The sequence below is a fragment of the Choloepus didactylus genome, chromosome 8 (assembly GCF_015220235.1).
Source record: "Choloepus didactylus isolate mChoDid1 chromosome 8, mChoDid1.pri, whole genome shotgun sequence".
Classification (NCBI taxonomy): Eukaryota; Metazoa; Chordata; class Mammalia; order Pilosa; family Megalonychidae; genus Choloepus; species Choloepus didactylus.
In genome coordinates, this window is record NC_051314.1 from 137,027,426 (window position 1) to 137,046,548 (window position 19,123).

General features: G+C 41.2%; 1 protein-coding gene across 1 annotated transcript in view; it reads right to left on the reverse strand.

Annotated features, from left to right (window-relative positions):
- Positions 1-774: 774 nt before the first annotated feature.
- Positions 775-19,123, reverse strand: part of ITIH5 (inter-alpha-trypsin inhibitor heavy chain 5) — a 102,997-nt gene continuing 84,648 nt past the window's right edge. The window contains exons 11-14 of the mRNA XM_037846490.1: positions 13,965-14,018; positions 11,921-12,037; positions 8,418-8,795; positions 775-7,256 (exon numbers count right to left, since the gene is read on the reverse strand). Of these exons, the coding sequence (XP_037702418.1) occupies positions 6,955-7,256; positions 8,418-8,795; positions 11,921-12,037; positions 13,965-14,018 (851 nt within the window). The 3' untranslated portion in view covers positions 775-6,954. The remainder of the gene's footprint in view (positions 7,257-8,417; positions 8,796-11,920; positions 12,038-13,964; positions 14,019-19,123) is intronic.

Below are 19,123 nucleotides of genomic sequence, written 5' to 3' on the forward strand. Positions count from 1 at the left end.
ATAAACCCCCTTTTATAAAAGACAATCCATTTCTAGTGTTTTGCATTCCAACAGCAGTAGCAAACTGGAACACCCCCCCTACATTTTATCTGAACCTCTGTAAGAGCACGCTGCTTTCTATCTTTTATCGTTAACTAATTGCATAAAGCAGTATCTCCCGGCTGGAGAACTTGCAGCTCCAGCTCCATGCAGGGTACACTCATTCCCCACCTAAACCCCAGTCAATATTAGTTGAATAAATGAATAAGTGAATGTATTTATTTTGAAGCATTTTCTCTTACTTCTGAGAAAACAACATGAACAACTAAAAATGTTTTTGTCATTCAACAACACACTATGTTTTTATATGACTTTTCCTTCATCGCAAATTCTGTGTTCTAATTAATTTTTCAGGCAGGCAGGTGAAGAGATTAAAGGATAGAGAGTTGGCTACAAGAACTTTTAGTTTCTAGAATATTCCTGGGGTCTGGCCTTCTTCAAACACAAATACAGTTCACTTTTGAGCCAGTCCTTCAAACTTTAAACCATTCTGCCTTCCCCTGGAAAGTTTTGCTCCTTCTGGAACATTCCATGTGGGCTTTCAGAAGAGGACTGGACTTCAGCACTGTGTGAATCTTCTATTTTTAGGCATTTAAAGAGCTTATGTGATCTCTATGGCTGAAAGATTCCAGCAACATGAGGCAGACTTCTAGACGGAAGTTTAAAGTAAGAGTACATGAATATTTATTCACACTTAAATATCTGGAGCATTGTATTTTTTATATTGCCATTACACATTTTAAATAAATTTTATTTTTAAAAAAGCATGTGAAAATGTATTTACAATAACGTATGTACTCATAGTACAGGAAGTGATGTAACTGACATATCAATAGCTTAGTACATTTAATTTTCAACTTATATAACCAAAAATTCCCAGTGGGCACTCAGGACACTGGGTCTTCTCTTTCAAAAACACAGCTGTTGTTTTCAGAAAATAGTAGATTAACAGAATTTTCAGGAAGACTGTTGACACAAATTAATTTTCAGTTGGCCTCCCATAAAATGCACTGGGCACATGCACCTATTTCCACTTTATTTTGCAACATGCAGCTTGTAAAGGATGGTGCTGGAGGTTTCCCTCCCAATCCCAAATACCTATAATATCAACATAGACACTTTGAAGATGGAACATTTGCTTTTATTCCTGGGTTTGAGGTGAAATCAGAATAGCAGTGACCTCAAAGGAGAAGTCAACATGGAAGATTTATATCTGTGAGTCATCTCTGTGGAGGTGCCTTTGAAGCCACAAAGCGGATGGAACCTCCAAGGGAGGCAGTGCAGGGAAGCAAGTATAAAGGACCAAAGATGAATCTTACAGTAAGCCCACAGGTTTGCAGAAGGAAAAAAATTAGCCAAGGATACTAGGAAAGATTTTAAACTCACATGAAATAGGCAAAGGAATGTCCACCTTTCAAGACAGAGGAAGAGGCCAACAGGGTCATGTGTACAGGTTGGGGACTCTCATAGCTGGATTTGGACATTGGGAATGGGAACGTGATGTCTGAAAAGGTGTTTCCGTTAATGTGGCAAAGACAAAAGCTGAATCTGATGAGTTAAGCACCTGACTAGGAAGTGAAAAAAAAAAAAGAGATTTCCCAAACACCAACTGGCACCAAAATAAAAGAAATATAGAAGCTGCAAGAGAACATCATCAAAGGATAATAGTTTCAGAACAGAGAAGACTTTTGGAATATTTTAAATCAAGCAGGAAGAGCCTGGTAAGGATCTGAAGATTCTAGGGAAAAGGGGGAAACATTAAGACAACTACCCAGAGGAGGTGAGAAGGGATAGGGTCAGGGAAGGAGGTGAGAGGGGATGGGGACATGGTTGGAGGTGAGAAGGATGTGGTCAGGGATGGAGATGAGAAGGGATGGGGTCAGGGATGGAGGTGAGAATGGATAGATGGGGTCAGGGATGCAGCTGAGAAGGAATGGGGTCAGGGATGGAGGTGAGAAGGGATGGGCTCAGGGATGGAGATGAGAAGGAATGGCATCAGGGATGGAGGTGAGAATGGATAGATAGAGTCAGGGATGGGGGCAGGCAAAGTTATACTTAGAAGGATGGGGGAGACCAATGTATGTGATGATGTAGTTGCTTTGACGTGAGAAAGAGTAAAGGAAGGTGTTCCTTCTTCAATTTTCTCAGCAAAACAGGAGGCATTGTTATGTGAAGCACTGTGGCCTAACAAAGCACTGTGGCCTAAAAGCTGAAGGCTTGGAACAGCCATTGAAGGAAACATACTTGGGTCAAAACAGATGCATTAAGTTAAATGCTCAATAGTAGATAGAGCCCTGTTGATGGACCAACCCATTGGAGAGGGCTGTGACTTGCCCCAGGCATTCTCTCTAACTTTGGGAGCAGAAGGGAAGGAAATGGGTGATGCATGGCCAGAGACCAGTCTGGCACAGGCCAAGGGCAAGACGGAACCTAGCATATCACCAAGCGTTACCCATTGTAGTGCCGTGCTTGAAGCTGAATGGAATAAGAAGATGGCTTCAACGTGGAAGATGTTCCCACTTGCCTAATGTTATAGAAAACATATTTTACGTGGCTGCCTCCATATCTGCTCGTCTTCTTTGAAATAGTTTCTTGACCTCCTTCCTACCTTCTTGGCTGTCCTTCTGATGTGCTCAAATGACAGCCCCCTACAAAATTCTCTTATCATGATATTTGTCACATCTATTTCAATCTTTGTAATTTTTTTTCCTGTCTTCTATTCCAAACTGTGAACTCAGTGGAGGCATGAACTGTATTTGTTTTCCTCTGAATCCCTGGGCCTGGCACACTGAACTCAAAATATACTGGAGTCACTGAATGAATAATTTGTCATTTATTCATTTGGCAATTCAGAAAGTGTCTTCATCTGAATGAAGTGAAGGTCATAGGACCTTAGAAATTATCTAGTCCAATTTCTTCATTTGACAGAGAAACCATAGGTCCTCGATATCAGTGTTTTTTGCTTGTTTTCTTTTTAATCCAGACTACCAGTAATAAATCACTCTTGTTCTGTGTCTCTTTTTGTTCTAATTAGGTGTTGTTTCATTCAGAATTCAGTACAGATCAACATGAATCTAAAGATCCAGCAGGAACTCAGGACTGGAAGTGGGAATTCCTGAATGCTAGAAATGCTACTTGAAAAGGGAAAAGGTCCCTGAGCCAAAATGAAAAAAAAACAAACAAGATAATGATCAAAGTATGTGCACAAGGTTTGATGGTTTATTTGGTTTGCTTGGATTATTTTGAATGACCCAGATAAGAAGACAATATAGCTATGGGATATCAGAATTCCCAGACAAAAATGGACAAAGGGTATGAGACATTCCCACATACTGACAGTTTTTTTGGAGCTCAAGATTGAATAGTATAAATTTGCTGTTCTATACAGTAGTTTGTGTTATTTTAATATTATTTTCCCAGGTCGCTACTCCATTTACATATCATGTTATGTCATTCAAAAATTCCGACAAATAAGCAATGCGGTTAAAATCATGTTTTCTTTTCTACAGCCACAATTCCATTTCCCCTCATAAACTAAACACACCGATATGTTGTTTGTTTTCAGATGTCATTCTCTTCCTAATTTTTAAGAAAAATGTCTCATGAATGCAAACTCTTTTGTCCCCTACTTGCTATTTAAAACTGACTAAAATAAATATTTGAAGCTACATTTCTAAGTATTTGCCTAGCTGTGTCACTTTATTTTCTGCTGCCTTAGCTGGATCATGGTCTTTTCATGTGAAGAATCTTTCCATCTTTTTATAGCAAGGTTGTTTGTATATATTCTGGGTAGCTTAGAAGAAAGGAAAAATTAACCCATATTTTCATTGATTCCGTTTAGCCAAGAAGTAAATTTAAAGGCATGAATCTTGTCTCCAATACACCTGTGAGGATACATGATTCAATTAAATATCTGATGTTCCATCTGAGCTGCTCATCCCAATTCCCAGTGGCCCTGTGTCTCAGCACAGCTGCCCGGCTCTGAGGGGATGCTTGGATAGGTTTTTCTGCCCAAACACCCCCTTCCCCAGCCTCAAGTAGTGAATCACTGAAAAGTCAAGTAGAGGAAGATACAGCACTTACGCAGGTGGGTAGAGAACTTTCAGCCCACGACCCTTCATTTTTATTTTGGGAATGTAAAACTTCTATTTGAAGAACCTCAAAGATGACCCATTCAGATGCCTTCCTTTTTCAGATGAGGGAGGGGATCGGAACCTAGAGCTGGTGACCTTGCTCAAAGCCCCAGTAAGCCAAAGATTATGACTCATTACCATGAGCTCTTCTGATGGCATTGAGATTTATCGCCTCTACTTGCAACATACTTCTCAATCTTGTTCAATTACTCATTTAGTAACTCCCCTGATTTATAAATGCCCATGGAAAAGAAAGCATTGTCCAGGCAACAAGATAGAGTCAGAGCGAACAATATGACTTCTGGAGGTGTGGCCTGGCCCTTCTCTAAAGTCTTTCACATAACCTTGGGAAAAATCACTCAGTTGCACTCTGCCTCAGTTTCCCCATCTGAGAAGCGAATTTCTCCGTTCCTCTACATTTACTCTAAAAAGCCTGCTAATTACAGCACACACGGTCAACAGAAAATACTATGAATTTCAACTGCATCCAAAGCCCTTAAATCTAACACTGGTGTGGGATTCCAGCCTTACAGATATCAGTCTTTGGTTAACACAGGAAAATCAGATGGTGAATCCCTTTTACAGTAAAAAGAGATGAATGTAACTAGCCTTCACTTTCAGCTTCAACTAAGTTGCTGCGGGACACCAGAGGAGAGAGAAAAGTGGTGTTTATCTGAAGCAAAAACATCAAAATAGATGCTCAACATGGATACTCTTAATTTATGTGTTTATGTTTCCAACTAGGAGAGTAAGTGATGGGTACTGCGTTGGAGCATTTTCCTTTGCTCTTAAATAAGGGAGAAGCAACAGCGGCTCACAGTGCTTAGCAATCCTCCTGCCTCTGCATTGTGGGAGCTCACAACTGGGACAAGACTTCAGTGCTCCAAGTGCTCCCCTGCGGGCTGATCCTCCCAACTCCAGGGCTGTCTGCCCAGCTGGGACACAGAGACTAGTCAGGCCCCCATGGAGCCTGCCCAGGCCCTGGCTAGCCCTGGCTCATGCTCCTTCTCTTTCTCTAGTTCTAAAATATAAAAGCATCCTTCAGCAGTTTGGGCTGGTAGTCTTCACACATCTGCACAAAAACAGCCAGCTGCATTTGGGAAGTGGACAGCTCAATATAAGCCTGGGTGTCTGCTGCCAGCTACAGCTGATGAGACCAAGAGAAAGATAGAGACTCCGAAGGAGGACTTTGAAGTCACCCAGTGTTAACTTCCTCTCCAGAAGCTGTCTGGGTCCGACAGGCACATGTGGATGTCATTTTGTTGCTCAGATGTCTCCCATGGGAGGATCAACAAGATAAACAATTTTCTTAACTCTGATTTCTCCCCAAGTGCTAAATACGCGTTCACATTCCATACAAGAGCCCTCTGGCTGCCTTCCCGACAGTCCCAAGCCTCTCTTACATGCCGTAGCCAACACAAAGCCTTTAGATCTGTCCCACGTCAAAATAGTGTGTTTCTCTGACCAAAATCTTTACTTCTGTCCTGTTTGGCTCCAGTGCCTCCCCTGCATCAATCTGCTTCCTGTGATTGGGCTTTAGGCACCTCGGGGGTCCCGAGGAGACCAGCAAAGCAAAAAGCTAAAAAGGAGGCATTGGGCCATCATTAGCAAGCTCATCGCCCTTTGATAACATGAACAGGCTTTCCAGAGGATGTTCATAATGAGAAGGGTGACATTTCTTGACTTTTCAAGCCCCCCCTGACTTAAAACTTTTTCTTACAGGGCTAGATTTTTTTCAACTTCTGAACCTAAAGCCCCTCATACATGCTGAGATGTGAGAAGTCGTTTTGGACTTTGTAAGCCGAGAATGTGCAAGTTGATCCTCTAGTTAGGCTGATAGACCCAGGGTCTGCAGGTTCTACCTCCCCCACACACACCCTACCACCCCACCATGCCAGCACTGCTCCAGCGTGATTTACCACCTCCTGAAGGACCAGAAAAAGTCCAGGAATCATTGACAAAGGCGGAAGAGGTCCAAGTAAAAGATTCATCATCCAACTGGTCAATTCTCCAGCACCAAGTCGGGCCAGGGGAAAAAATATCCACGTGGGGTTGTCCGGCTTGTTGAAAGCACGTGGCTTATTGGAATTAAGAGGAGAATGTCACTGGCAAAGTCAAGATATCGGTGTCTGGGACACAGATTTTCTATTTTCAATAAATTTTTAAATATGCAAATGATTATCACAGTGTAGGAAATCTTCTCCAAAGAAAAGGACTTAATTGTTTACAGTAATCAAATCTATGTGCTATTTGCCAGACCTGTGTTCTGGGCTCAGAGATTCCCTTGAGGCAGAGCTCGGCCACCCAGCTGGAAAATGAGGCCATACTAAAAGGAGAGATTCTTATGCATTAGTATAAGGCAAAAAGCAGAATGCTCACACTTGGCCATTTCCACAGAATAACAAATTTTATGACAACCTCCCTTCTGGAAAAGGTCACCTTATGGAAGGCTGCGAGATGGGCAAGACAGTTGGTGCAAGAATCGACTTTCTTGATTGTAGCTATGACTCTTCTCCCCCTGATGTTACCATCTGTCTCTACTATAGATAAGGAGGAGGGAAGGCAGGAAGAGGAAGGAGAAGGAAATAACACTTTCACCCCAGCTTCCTTCCCCTACCCTTTGTTCAAGCAGACATAAGACCTACACTCCACCGGGGGTAGGTTATGGAGGGCAGCTAATTGCCAAGAGATGAGGCACATCCAAGCAACAAGATGAGCTGCACTACAGTATCCCCAAAGACCATTTCCCTGTTGTGCACACTTATCATTAAGGTCATTCGTTTCAGAGTCCCTTGGGTCCTCCCAGGCCAAACGTCATCTCTGTGTCAAAAGGATGAGGTGCCAGGTAATCTTTATACTCGCCGTCAATCAGTTTGGCGGCGTTGTTCCTAGCAAACCAGCAGTCTACCTGCTCTTCCCCATTGTAGATCTTCCTTTGCTTCCAGACCACTGGGACTCGGTGCCCCTTCACCCTTAGGATGGTCTCAGGCCGCTTCCCTGCCTGAGGGGATGGAGGATCTGGAAGGTTCCTGCTGGGACCCACGGGCTCCTCTGTGAGTTTAGCGTCCTGGTTCAGGAACTGACCTGGGAGGACAGGAAAAGCGTCAGCTATACGTCAAACGCAGACAACATCGTTTTGAAATCTGACTTCTGTCTGGGTGGATGGTGACTGGGGAATGTATGTGTCCCTTCCAGAGGAAGGAAGGAAGGAATTGTATCAGTGGCGGGAGGGTTTTTAATTGACCACAATCTAAGGTTGGACTCTCCCAGCAGGCATTCACACATTTTCCAGGATCAATGCTACAGCACATGTTTTTTTTTTTTTTTGGGGGGGGGGGACTGTAGAAGGGAGAGCTAAGGTTTTATTCCTAGTGACCTGCCACTTCCAGAAGTTGCTAGATGCTAAAACTGGCAAGCTGCCAAACTCACAAATAGAGATAAGCTCAGTCTCCCTCTGAGTTGAGAAGACAAAACGGGGGCAGGAAACCAGGGGAAAAGGGTCGGGTCTTCTCCTTTCCTCCTTAGTTTAGGTTGCCCTTCTCTCCATCCATTTAGTGGACATGCACTGGGGTGGGACATGGAAGCAGTCAGTGCAGTTCACCCCCATTACTCAGACTCAGGATCCTGCAGGTCAAGTGAGGGCAACGCTAAGACCAAAGGAACACAGATCTGCATCTGTGCAAGGGAGCTCGCGTTTGGCAGTCCTACTCTGCATAAAGGCTCCCAGCTCAAGTGCCAGGAAATCCTGCCTTCTAAACTGAGCCCTGGCAACAGCTCGCTCTTTACTTTTGGGCACGGGGCCCGCCTGAAGTTGCACACTGAAGACAGAAAGCCAGCCAGGGTGGACAGCCTGCCGCTCACAGCACGTGGCTGGCTTCTGAGGAAGGAACACAATTCTCAGGCTTGGTGCTGGCTCTGCACTGCCCTTTATTTGTGTCTTCTTGCTGAGAGGTAAGGGGCCAGGCACTAAGACACCAGGATGATTACTCTCCCATAATGCTTTGATTGCTTTCCCAGAATGCTAGTGAGAACCTGGCTTATAAAGCCCCATTTCTATTCTCAAAAGTCATCAGAAGGCAAGAAATCGACCGACTTTCATAACATACCAAAAAAAAAAAAAAGAAATGACCACATTCTTACTGAATTTTCCAACCGAGCTAACGATTGGCACCATCAGCTTCCCTTTGGATGGTTTCACACTGGCCTCTAAGCCCAGTGTGGATAAGGCGGGGGGCAGCTGCTTACCCAACAGCCCGTGGCAGTTGCTGGAAAGTCCTTTGCTGTTGGAGATGTAGAAGCCCAAGTGGTTTCGCTGGTAGGGCGCAGGCTTTCTGTAGAGATGAATGAGGATGACAAAGGCGATGGAGCCCTGGATGGTGACAGTGATGTTGGCGTTGGCAGACACTGATACCTCCAGCCCCCGGCTTCCCACAACCACACTCTGATTGCAAGGGAGAACCAGCCTGTCCCTGCCGTCCAAGATGACTCTGTGGGGGGTGATCTCGAGATAGGATCTCTCTGGTTGATTGACGAGGATGGTGATAGTGCGGAAGTAGGTGCGCTGTTTCTTGTGACCATTTGGGGGAGCCGGGGCCCCAATTAACTCTCCATTCACGGTCACACCTCAAAGGCAGAGGGGAAGAGAGCATCGTTAGAAAAGCTACCTCCTGCTCCCCTTCCACGTTAAAGGCATCTAATCAGAATTTCCTTCCTCTCCTGGGTTTATCTTTGCATCTTTATCACCTGGAAAACAGCCTGACTCACACATAGAGGCCATTCTGTGCTTAGAGAATGAGCAAATGAATGAAGTCGTTAGTCCATCTGTCTCCTTGTTTGACCACTACCTTGAAAGGAGAAGGGTGATGATGTGCATGGAAGGCAGGGCATCATAAAAGGGGATTTTGTCTGTTTACTTTCATTCCAGTGTCTGACTATCACGATATAAAGGCTTGTATGTCCCCGACATGTACTTTATCTCTACCAGTTGCCACTGATCCTACTTGGAGATCTTGTGACGCCATTCAGCAGTGTGATAAAATGCAATGATCTGGATTTTTTGAGTCCCCAGATTCAAGCTCTCCCACTTATACTAGATGTGCATCTCTGGGACAAGTCACTTTTAAAAACTGAGCCTCAATGTCCTCATCTGTAAAATGGGGGACTACAATTCCTACCTAACAAAATTACAGTGAGGATCACAGGAGGTGATGTATGTATGTGAAAGCTGTAATTGCCCAACAAATGTAATGCCTTTCTTTTTTCATTCACCGTCATCAGTGCAGCTGTAGCTTTTCTAGACTTGAGCAAGGCCTGTGAACCAAGCCCCTAGAAGTCCATGCAGTCCTGCTGAGCAGCAAACAGATGGCAGACAGCTCCACATGGGATTTGGGACTGAATTGGGTGATGCGTGTTAAATGTGCTTTGTTCTCAGAGGCAATCTGCAATAGTAAAATACTACTCTATAATTAACTCTTGTTTTCTCTACTTTGGGGATAATCTTCCCAATAAATCATGAATAGCAAATTCTTAGACATCCCAGGGGAAAACTGTCATCACTGGGGCAAAGGGTCAGGGGAAAAGGAGAAATCAGAGCAAGGAAAAGGCTCTGCGCATCTTTGGAATAAAGATACCACCGTGAGAACAGCCCCTAGAAGGCGGGCACTTTCGGAGGAATACAATTTACTTTTGAGAAGCAAGCAAATGTTCATCTCTGAGGCTAATAGCCCTGGTAAGAGAAAAAGGTGGGAAAGGAAGCCCGAGATCAAACATTAAATGATTACATCCCACTTGTTGACCAGCTGCGGGGTGCTCTGTAACCAAACTTTCCAAGATGTCCATTTTCTCAGAGCTGAGAAATACAGTTCATTATTCATGGTAAGAGCTGAGAAATACAGTTCATTATTCATGGTAGTAGTATTCTATAAATCACCTCAAATACTGAATCAGTGAATACTGAACCACTGCTTTTAGGGGAGATACAGGGTTAGGTTCCTGTGAACTTCTGGTACAAACGATTTTGTCAACCAGTCAGGATAGAACCTTGTTTTATGTGTTTCTGCTTCAAAACATCTTAATGAATATATACTGCCACTTCAATGACACTGAACTCACAGCCAACAGAACTAAACCTCATGCTTGAATGAAGCTCATCGAACACCTGTTTTCTCCGTAATCACATCGCAGCCTTCTCAGGTTTAGGAACGCTAGATGGCACTTCAGCACTACGCTCAGGGACCATTTTAAACTGTGAAATCGCCCACAAAAACATAAAAATATGAGAAACGTGGCACTAAATATTTTGTGAAAAGGGCACACTTACAACATGAGAGGTGAAATAAGACCTCAGCTGAGAAGGTGCACATCGGGTGACTCAAATTTTTCTCCACGAAAGCACAGCAAAGCATTGATTTGGGGGCTACCAAGACATTTTAGCAAGTAGGTGAATTCACAATATGGAATTCACAAATAATGAGGCTCGACTGTACAGAATGCCCACTCTAATGCTGTCCTCCCAAAGCCGGGCTTGCGTGGCTGTCCACATGGCTGTCACTGAGGCACTGTCATGTGCACTTTAGCAAGAAATGCTTTTTATATACTAATCCCTTTTACCCAGTCCCTCCATGGACTCAAGGGATCAGAGCCCGTTTCACATAGGTGTGTACTGCACACAGAGCTGTGTAATTAACATCTGGGGGTTATGTCTAAATCATCGACAAACAGATAACTGTTTAGAGCCCTAGCATTTCCCTACCATTACAGCTTTTGAAAATGGAAAGACATAATAATAAATAGTAGATTTCTATAGCACTTGGGAGTTTACAAAACAAACTTCATATCCAATTTGTGCCAGTTTGGATGTATTATGTCCCCCAAAATGCCATGTTCTTTAATGCAATCTTGAGGGGGCAGATGTATTAGTGTTGATTATGTTGGAACCTATTGATTGAGTGTTTCCATGGAGATATGACTCAATCAGCTGTGGGAGAGACCTTTGATTAGATAATTTCCCTGGAGGTGTTACCCCACCATTCAGGGTGGGTCTTAATAAATCACTGGAGTCCTATTAAAGAGTTCACAGACAGAAGGCACTCAGAGCAGCTGAGAAAGACATTTTAGAGATGGCTGTTGAAAGCAGACTTTTGCTGATGCTTTGGAGACACTAATCCAGAGTTTGCTCTGAGAAGCTAAGCCTAGAGACATTTTGGAGAACACCATTTTGAAATGCAACCCAGGAACAACAGATGCCAGCCACATGCCTTCCCAGCTAACAGAGGTTTTCCAGATGCCAGAAGCCTTCTCCAGTGAAGGTATACTCATGATATACCTTGGTTTGGACACTTTTATGGCTGTAGGACTGTAAAATTGTAACTTAATAAATCCCCTTTATAAAAGCCGATCCATTTCTGGTATTTTGCATAATGGCAGCATTAGCAAACTGGAACAGTCTTCTGAGGTAGGCAGAGAAAGGATCATTATCTCCTTTTTGCAAGGGAAGCAAAAGAAGCCCTCAAATTGTGTGCCCAAGGCCGCACAACTAGCTAAGTCACAGAGCAGGGATTCAAACATGTGTCTTTTTGACTCCAAGCCCAGAAAATGGTCCACTTCCTTTAACTAATCATCAGCCATACTCATTGAACATTTGTGACATATCCCCTTATACAACTGGACATTCACCTTCAGGACAGAGGGCATATATGCACGGCCTTGCCCGGTGCCCGCCTGCCACTACGGAGGGTAGAAGAACTTACCAGAATGCATGTGGTCAGAGATCAGCCTGAGGATGTCCCCGGGTTGCCCATCAATGTTAAAGCAGATAGTGAGTTTGCTCAAGGGAAAATCCACAACAAAATGGGGATCTCCATCAGCTGCCAGAGCAGGGAAAAAAAAAAAAAAAAAAGAGGGAAAAAAGAAAGACATTGATGGGGAGCCTTTCATGTGTAATAACTCTTTTATATTCTCTAATGAATTATATTCAATCCTGGCAGCGATACCATATGGAGAGTATCCTCAATTTATAAATGAGGAAGATGACGGGAAGGTGACGTCACTCATCGAAGTTAACCGGATAGTATGTGGTAAAGTACTCTAAATTCAAATATAATGCTCCTTTCACCACAACTCAGCTAAATATAGACAACTAAGCCTTGATAGGTAAAAGGGGCATGAAAAGGAAAGAAGTACTGCCATATGCTCTCAGTTTTTCCTGAGGCCACATCCTTCCCTTTCAATCTGCACGTCCCCCATATCATTTACTTTCTCCTCAACTGCCCAAGAAAAGTGATTTGAATGAGGACCCTTCCTTTTCTTCGACATGAGTGCCAGGGTACCTCTCTTTGGTACCAGCTGTATGCAGTCCTTGCAGGAGATCCTAATAGCCAAACCCCATTCAGGGCTGCTGACAACTGAAGCAAAAATGTCAACAGGGGATCAACTAAAGATGACATGGAAATCTTTCCTTGGGGTCCCCCGATGTTACTGCTCTCCAATTTTTGTCCATAGATGAGACCAAGAAGTTTGCTGGGCCCCTTGTTCCTTGTCCATTTTCCTCCTTTTCACCTCTGTTAAAGATGAACAGCCTTGCCTCTTATTGTGCAGACAAAATATTTCCAGAGAGTCTATATTAATTCTCCTTACTTATTAGATTGGAGATTTGGTTTCCCTCTAGTGTATATACCATATACACATTTCTCCAAACAGCTCTCCAATTTATGTGTGCATGTATGTGTAGTGGATGTGTTGGTGGGAGGTGTGGGGTCAGGAGGAGCTCAGTCCTTCCAAATTGCAAGAAACTCAGTATCTTCGGTGCGAATGCTGAGAACCCCTTTGAAAGAACCTGGCCAATCTCACTGTGAAGTGCTTTGATCATCCTGTGAAAAGCAACATATAGAAAAATACAAGGTGTTGGTCTTTTGCAGATGGGAAAAAATGATACTCATATTTCTGGCACTCTTGGTATGAATCTAGGATATCCTACAGTTCTCCGAGAGTATGCATCACTTCTATGCAAATATTCCAAATCCCTTTCTAAAGAAAGATGGTGCTTCATCCAAAAGGGGGTGGGGGTGGGTTTGAAAGTCGGTACATCCGTGCAGCAGCAAGAGGGTTTTTTAACATTCCATGAAGCACGTGTGTGTTCCAAGGAACTACATTCTGTCCATCGGAGGTGTGTGTTTTCTACCCCCATAGCTCCTAGCTTTAACAAGTTCATAAAGCCAGAGTACATCAGCAGAGAGACAATAAAAAGCATTTACAAAGAAAAGATGGGTACATTTTAGGAACAAAACTTAGCCCTTGTGTGGTTCCATCTGGATTTTTATTATAATCCCAGGAAGTTGGCAAGAGGAAATTTTATGACATTTTTATCTGTTCTCCCTTCTAAAGCCAAGGATTAAAAAAGAAAGAAAACCAAAAATCCCTGCATATCACAGACATTTGTAATACTAGAGGCTGCAAGCTCGCAGGCCTCAGAGCTCTACATTGAATGGCCTTTAAGCTCTATAGTTATCAGAATGCACCTCTGCCATCCGTCTACTCCTTTATTAAGGCCCTGCCAGGGTTCCTTGGGGCTGTGTAATTTCCTCAGTGTTTACATAATGGCTTAATGGTGGTCCTGGTGTTAAGTGTTTGCCTCAAGCTGTTGACTTAGGCGAAATAAATATGAGTCCCAAGGCCACGTTCTATGAATGGGTATGTTGACTGCTTCCAGGAATTCCTGGTCACCCACTTTCTAAACATCCCTTACTCTGAATCCCACTATAGCAAACTAGAACAGATGGCATTCTTCGTCTTTACCTGATGTTTTAGAGATTTTAATTCTTGGGTTGTATGGTTTCTTGAGAGCAGGTTCTGGAAAGGAGAAGGAAGACAACAATCATTATTTATTAAAGGGGATGAAGTGAGTGGTACAGAGAGCAGAGGGTTAAGACAAGTAAAATGCAATTTTCAAATATTTGGTAGCAATTTAAAGAATCCCTCAAAAGGAAAGTCTTAAAATCACTGTAGGTCTTAAAAGAGGGAACTTGGCCTCACCAGACACGAGGAAAGGCATAAAATGTAGAAGTGTAATTATTTCCTTCTTTTATAAATTAGGTAATATTCTATTTTTCTGTGATTTCTATGCACGTAATAGGCGGAAATACTCTATTGTACTTAAGATATATGTACCACCCAGTGTCTACAGCTAGGAGTGGAAGCATAATTCATAAATACCAGGCAAAAATAAATATTCAATGAAAGAACAGCTGAAAAGTAAAGTAATTTCTGTAAAGACAATTCATAAACTTGCTTCAAATTGCTTGCACTAACAAAAACATGCACCTTTTCACTGATTTTTGTTCCACACAGAAATGAAAAATCAAAAGTATCCAAATGTTTGTTTGTTTGTTTGTTTGTTTAGGTATCTAAATGTCCTGCCCTCCACCCTCTTCTCAACACTGGTGCCTGGTCAGTACGATGTCGGTGGATTGCAGAAGGATTGCAAAAGAGAAGGGATTTCTCTGTTTAGATGGTTGTTTGGAGCAGCCTGGGTGAGTAAAAAGTAAAAATAAAAAATCTTCAGAGCTTTAAAAGGTTCATCCTGAGAACCAACTGACACAGCAGGAAAACCTTATCTCAAAAAGACTCCTTTGAGAAATCTGTTAATTATTTCCTCATTTGTTTTCCTGACCCTCTAGGTCTTGTATCACTTGAGTTTGATCTCTCCAGAAGCTACTGAGATTTGAGTTGTGGGCACATAATAAATGTGTCATTCAAAAAGCTATTGTTCCTGGAGGTGGCAAAGATCTTGTTACAGTGAAGTAATAGCATCATGCAAGTAACTTGCGGTTAATCAGAACTAAAATTGCACTACTTTTGCCAAGATAAACTCCAGTCTTTCTAAAGCGGCCACACATTGCTTTAAAACATTATCAGGCTCTGAACTTTTCAAAAAATTTTTAGTACTCTCTCATCATGACCCAAGCACTTTATTTTAATCCTTGCAACAGCTCTCCAGGGACGTTAGTATTATCTCTATTTTACCAACTAGGGAAAGGAAGCTCAGAGAGGTTTATAAACCTGCTCCAGGCCTCACAGTGAATCAGAGGAGCATCTGTGAACTGAACCTCAGCTCTGTCTGGATCCAAACTTCACACTCTCTCCACCACATCCAGGTGCTTCTCAGACTGTAGAGTGAAAGGAATAAGTGAGACAGCATTTGCTAGGTGCCTGTTAGGGACTGGATTAACCTCAGCTCTCTCTCCTTCAGAGACGTAAACTTAACAGGAACCTAGTAAAAACATTACACATAAAAAACATGCTATGCTCCACAGGCAGATATTATTGGAATGTGATCCTCTACTTTGGTTTAACTGCTTTTCCACTCTCTTGTTCTTGTCTTTATGCACTTCTCACATTGAAATGGTAGCAAGACTTCTGGTCAACCAAGATGGTAGCATAAGATGCTCCAGGGTACCATCCCCAACAGAATCTTTGAACAACTAGTAAAAAGTGGCAGTGCCATGTTCCTCAAAACTCCAGAAAACAGTTAAGGGGTTGCAGCAACTGAGCAAGTGCCAAATCAAGAAAACACAGCTTTGAAAAAGTAAAAGCTACCAAAAGTTGGTTCTTCAAAAAGATCAACAAATCTTTAGCTAGAATGACAAAGAAAAAACCTCCCAACAATGAAAAGTCCAGGACCAGATAGCTTCACAGGGGAATTTTACCAAACATTCTAAGAATTAACACCAATTCTTCCCAAACACTTCCTGAAAATTAAAAAGAAGGGAAAATTTTCTACCTCACTCTCATGAGGCCAGCATCACCCTCATATCAAAGCCAGATAAAGATGCCAAAAGAAATGAAAATTACAGACCAATATCCCTTATGAATATAGATGCAAAAATCCTCAAGAAAATTCTAGCAACCTGAATCCAACAGCACATTAAAAGATTATATATCATGAACAAGACGGATTTATCCCAGGTATGCAAGGTTGGTTCAACATAAGAAAACCAGTTAACGTAATGCACCACATTAATAAAATGGAGAAAAACCACGAATGTCTAAATTGATACAAAAAAAGGCATTTAACAAAATGTAGTTCCCCTTCTTGATATAAACACTTAGAAAACTAGGAATAGAAGGAAACTTCCACAACATGATAAAGGGCACATATGAAAAACCACAACTAACATCATACTCAATGGTTAAAGACTAAAATCTTTCTCTCTAAGATCAGGAATAAGACAAGGATGCCCACTGTCACAGCTGTTATTCAACATTGTAATGGAAGTTCTAGCCAGAGCAATTAAGCAAGAAAAAGAAATAAAAGGCATCCAAACAGGAAGAAATAAAGCTTTCCATATTTACAGATAACATGATCCTATATATAGAAAACCTTGAAAATCCACAACAAAGCTAAGAAACAAATTCAGCAAAATAGTGGTGTACAAGATCAAAACGCAAAAATCAGTAGTGTTTCCATATATGAGTAATGAACAATCTAACAAAGAAATCAAGAAAAAAATTCCATTTATAATAGAAAATAAAGGAATCAAATATCTAAAAATCAAATAAATTTGAGCAAGATATAAAGGACTTGTGCAAAGAAAACCACAAAGTATTGCTAAAAGAAATCACAGATGACCTAAATAAGTGGAAGGACATTCCATGTTCATGGATTGGAAGACTAAATGTTGTTAAAATGTCAATTCTACCCAAAGTGATTCACAAATACAATACAATCACAATCAAAATTCTAACAGCCTTCTTCGCAAAAATGGAAAAGCCAATCATCAAATTTACATGGAAGTATAAGTGGCTTCTAGTACCAAAACCATCTTGAAAAAGAAGAACAAAGTTGGAGGACTCACACTTCCCAATTTCAAAACTTATTACAAAACTACGGTAATCAAAACAGTATGGTACTGGCACAAGGGCAGACATATACACCAATGGATTCAATTAGAGTTTAGAAATAAACCCTCACCTGTGTGGTCAGTTGATTTTTGACAAGGATGCCAAGTCTACTCAATGTGGAAAGACTAGTGTCTTCAACAAATGGCACTGGGAAAACTGGATATCCATATGCAAACAAAATAAGGTGGATCCCTACCTCATACCATACAAAAAAAATAACTCAAAATGGATCAAAGACTTAAATATAAAGAACCAAAACCATAAAACACCTGAAAGAAAACAAAGGGAGGCATCTTCAGGACCTGTGTTAAGCAATGGTTTCTTAAACTTTACAAACCAAAAGCACGAGCAGCAAAATAAAAAACAGATAAACAGACTTCATTAAAATTAAAAAATTTTTGTTCATCCAAGGACTTCATCACGAAAGTAAAAAGAAAATGGGAGAAAATACTGGAAATCACATATCCAATAAGGGTTTAATATCAAGAATCTATAAAGAAATCCTACAACTCAACAACAAAAAGAAAAACAACCCGATTTTTAAAATGGCCAAAAGACTTGAAAAGACATTTCTCCAAAGAAGATATACAAATGTCCAATAAGCACACAAAAAGATGCGTAACCTAATTAGTCATTAGGGAAATGCAAATCAAAACGACATGAGATACCATTTCGCAACTACTAAAATGGCTACTATCTAAAAAATAAATGAATAAAATAAACAGAAAATAAAAAGTATTGGAGAGGATGTGGAGAAACAGACACAATCAATCATTTTTGGTGGGAATGCAAAATGATGCAGCCACTGTGGAAAATACTTGAGTGGCTCCTCAGAAGGTTAAGTATAGAATTGCCATATGACCCAGCAAGCAATCCCATTTGTAGGTATATATCCAAAAGAATTGAAAGCAGGGACTTGAACAGGTATTTGCACACCAATGTTCATAGAGGCATTATTCACAATTGCCAAAAGATGGAAGCAACCCAAGTGTCCATCAACAAATAAATGGATAAACAAAATGTGGTCTATATACAACGGACTATTATTCAGTCCTAAAACAGGAATGAAGTTTTGACACATGTGACGACATGGATGAACCTTGAAGATCACGTTGGGTGAAAGAAGCCAGAGAGAAAAGGACAAATATTGCATGATCTCACTGACATGAAATAATTAGAATAAGCAAATCTATAGAGTCAGAAACTAGAATACAGGTTACCAGTAGTGGGGGTTGCGGTAGAGAATGGAGATATATATAGAGTTTCTATTTGGGGTGATGGAAGTGGATGGCTGTTGTAATGGATGTTGGTGATGGTAGCACACATAGCGAATGTAACTAACAGCACTGAATTATATATTTGAATATGGTTAAAGGGGGGAAATATAGGTTGTATATATGTTACCCGCATAAAAATTAACAATTAAAAACAAAAACAAAAAACAAAGGCTTGTGCAACACAGTGACCTACTGTAAATGATGGACTATAGTTAATAGCACAATTATAAAAAATGTTCTTTCATTAATTGTATCTATTGTATCACGCTAATGCAAGGTGGTAATAATGGAATGGTATATGGGAATTCTGTATTTCATGCATGATTTTTCTGTAAGACTACAACTTCTCTAATAAAATTTTTAAAAAAAAATTTTTAAAAGAACATAGGATTGGACAATACTTAGCAGTGAATCCTAATGTACACTACGAACTATAGTTAGTAATATAATTGTATTGTTTCATCAATTATAAAAGGGTACTATCATAATACAAAGTGTTAACATCAGGGAAAACTATGTGAGGGCGGGGGGCTTGGTATATGGGAACTCTATATTCTGCATGATTTTTCTGTAAACCTAACTTTTCTAATTAATTAATTAAGTAATTAAAAATGGCACCAAGACTGATAATGACACAGCTTAGACTGAGCGATAGGTACAACATAAAGGAAAAGTGTTCTCAAGAATCCAGGTCTTGGTTCTCAGGACAATAAAATCAAACATATATATAAAATAAGCATAACTCATAACTCTTAAAAATAAAAATATGGAAGTTCA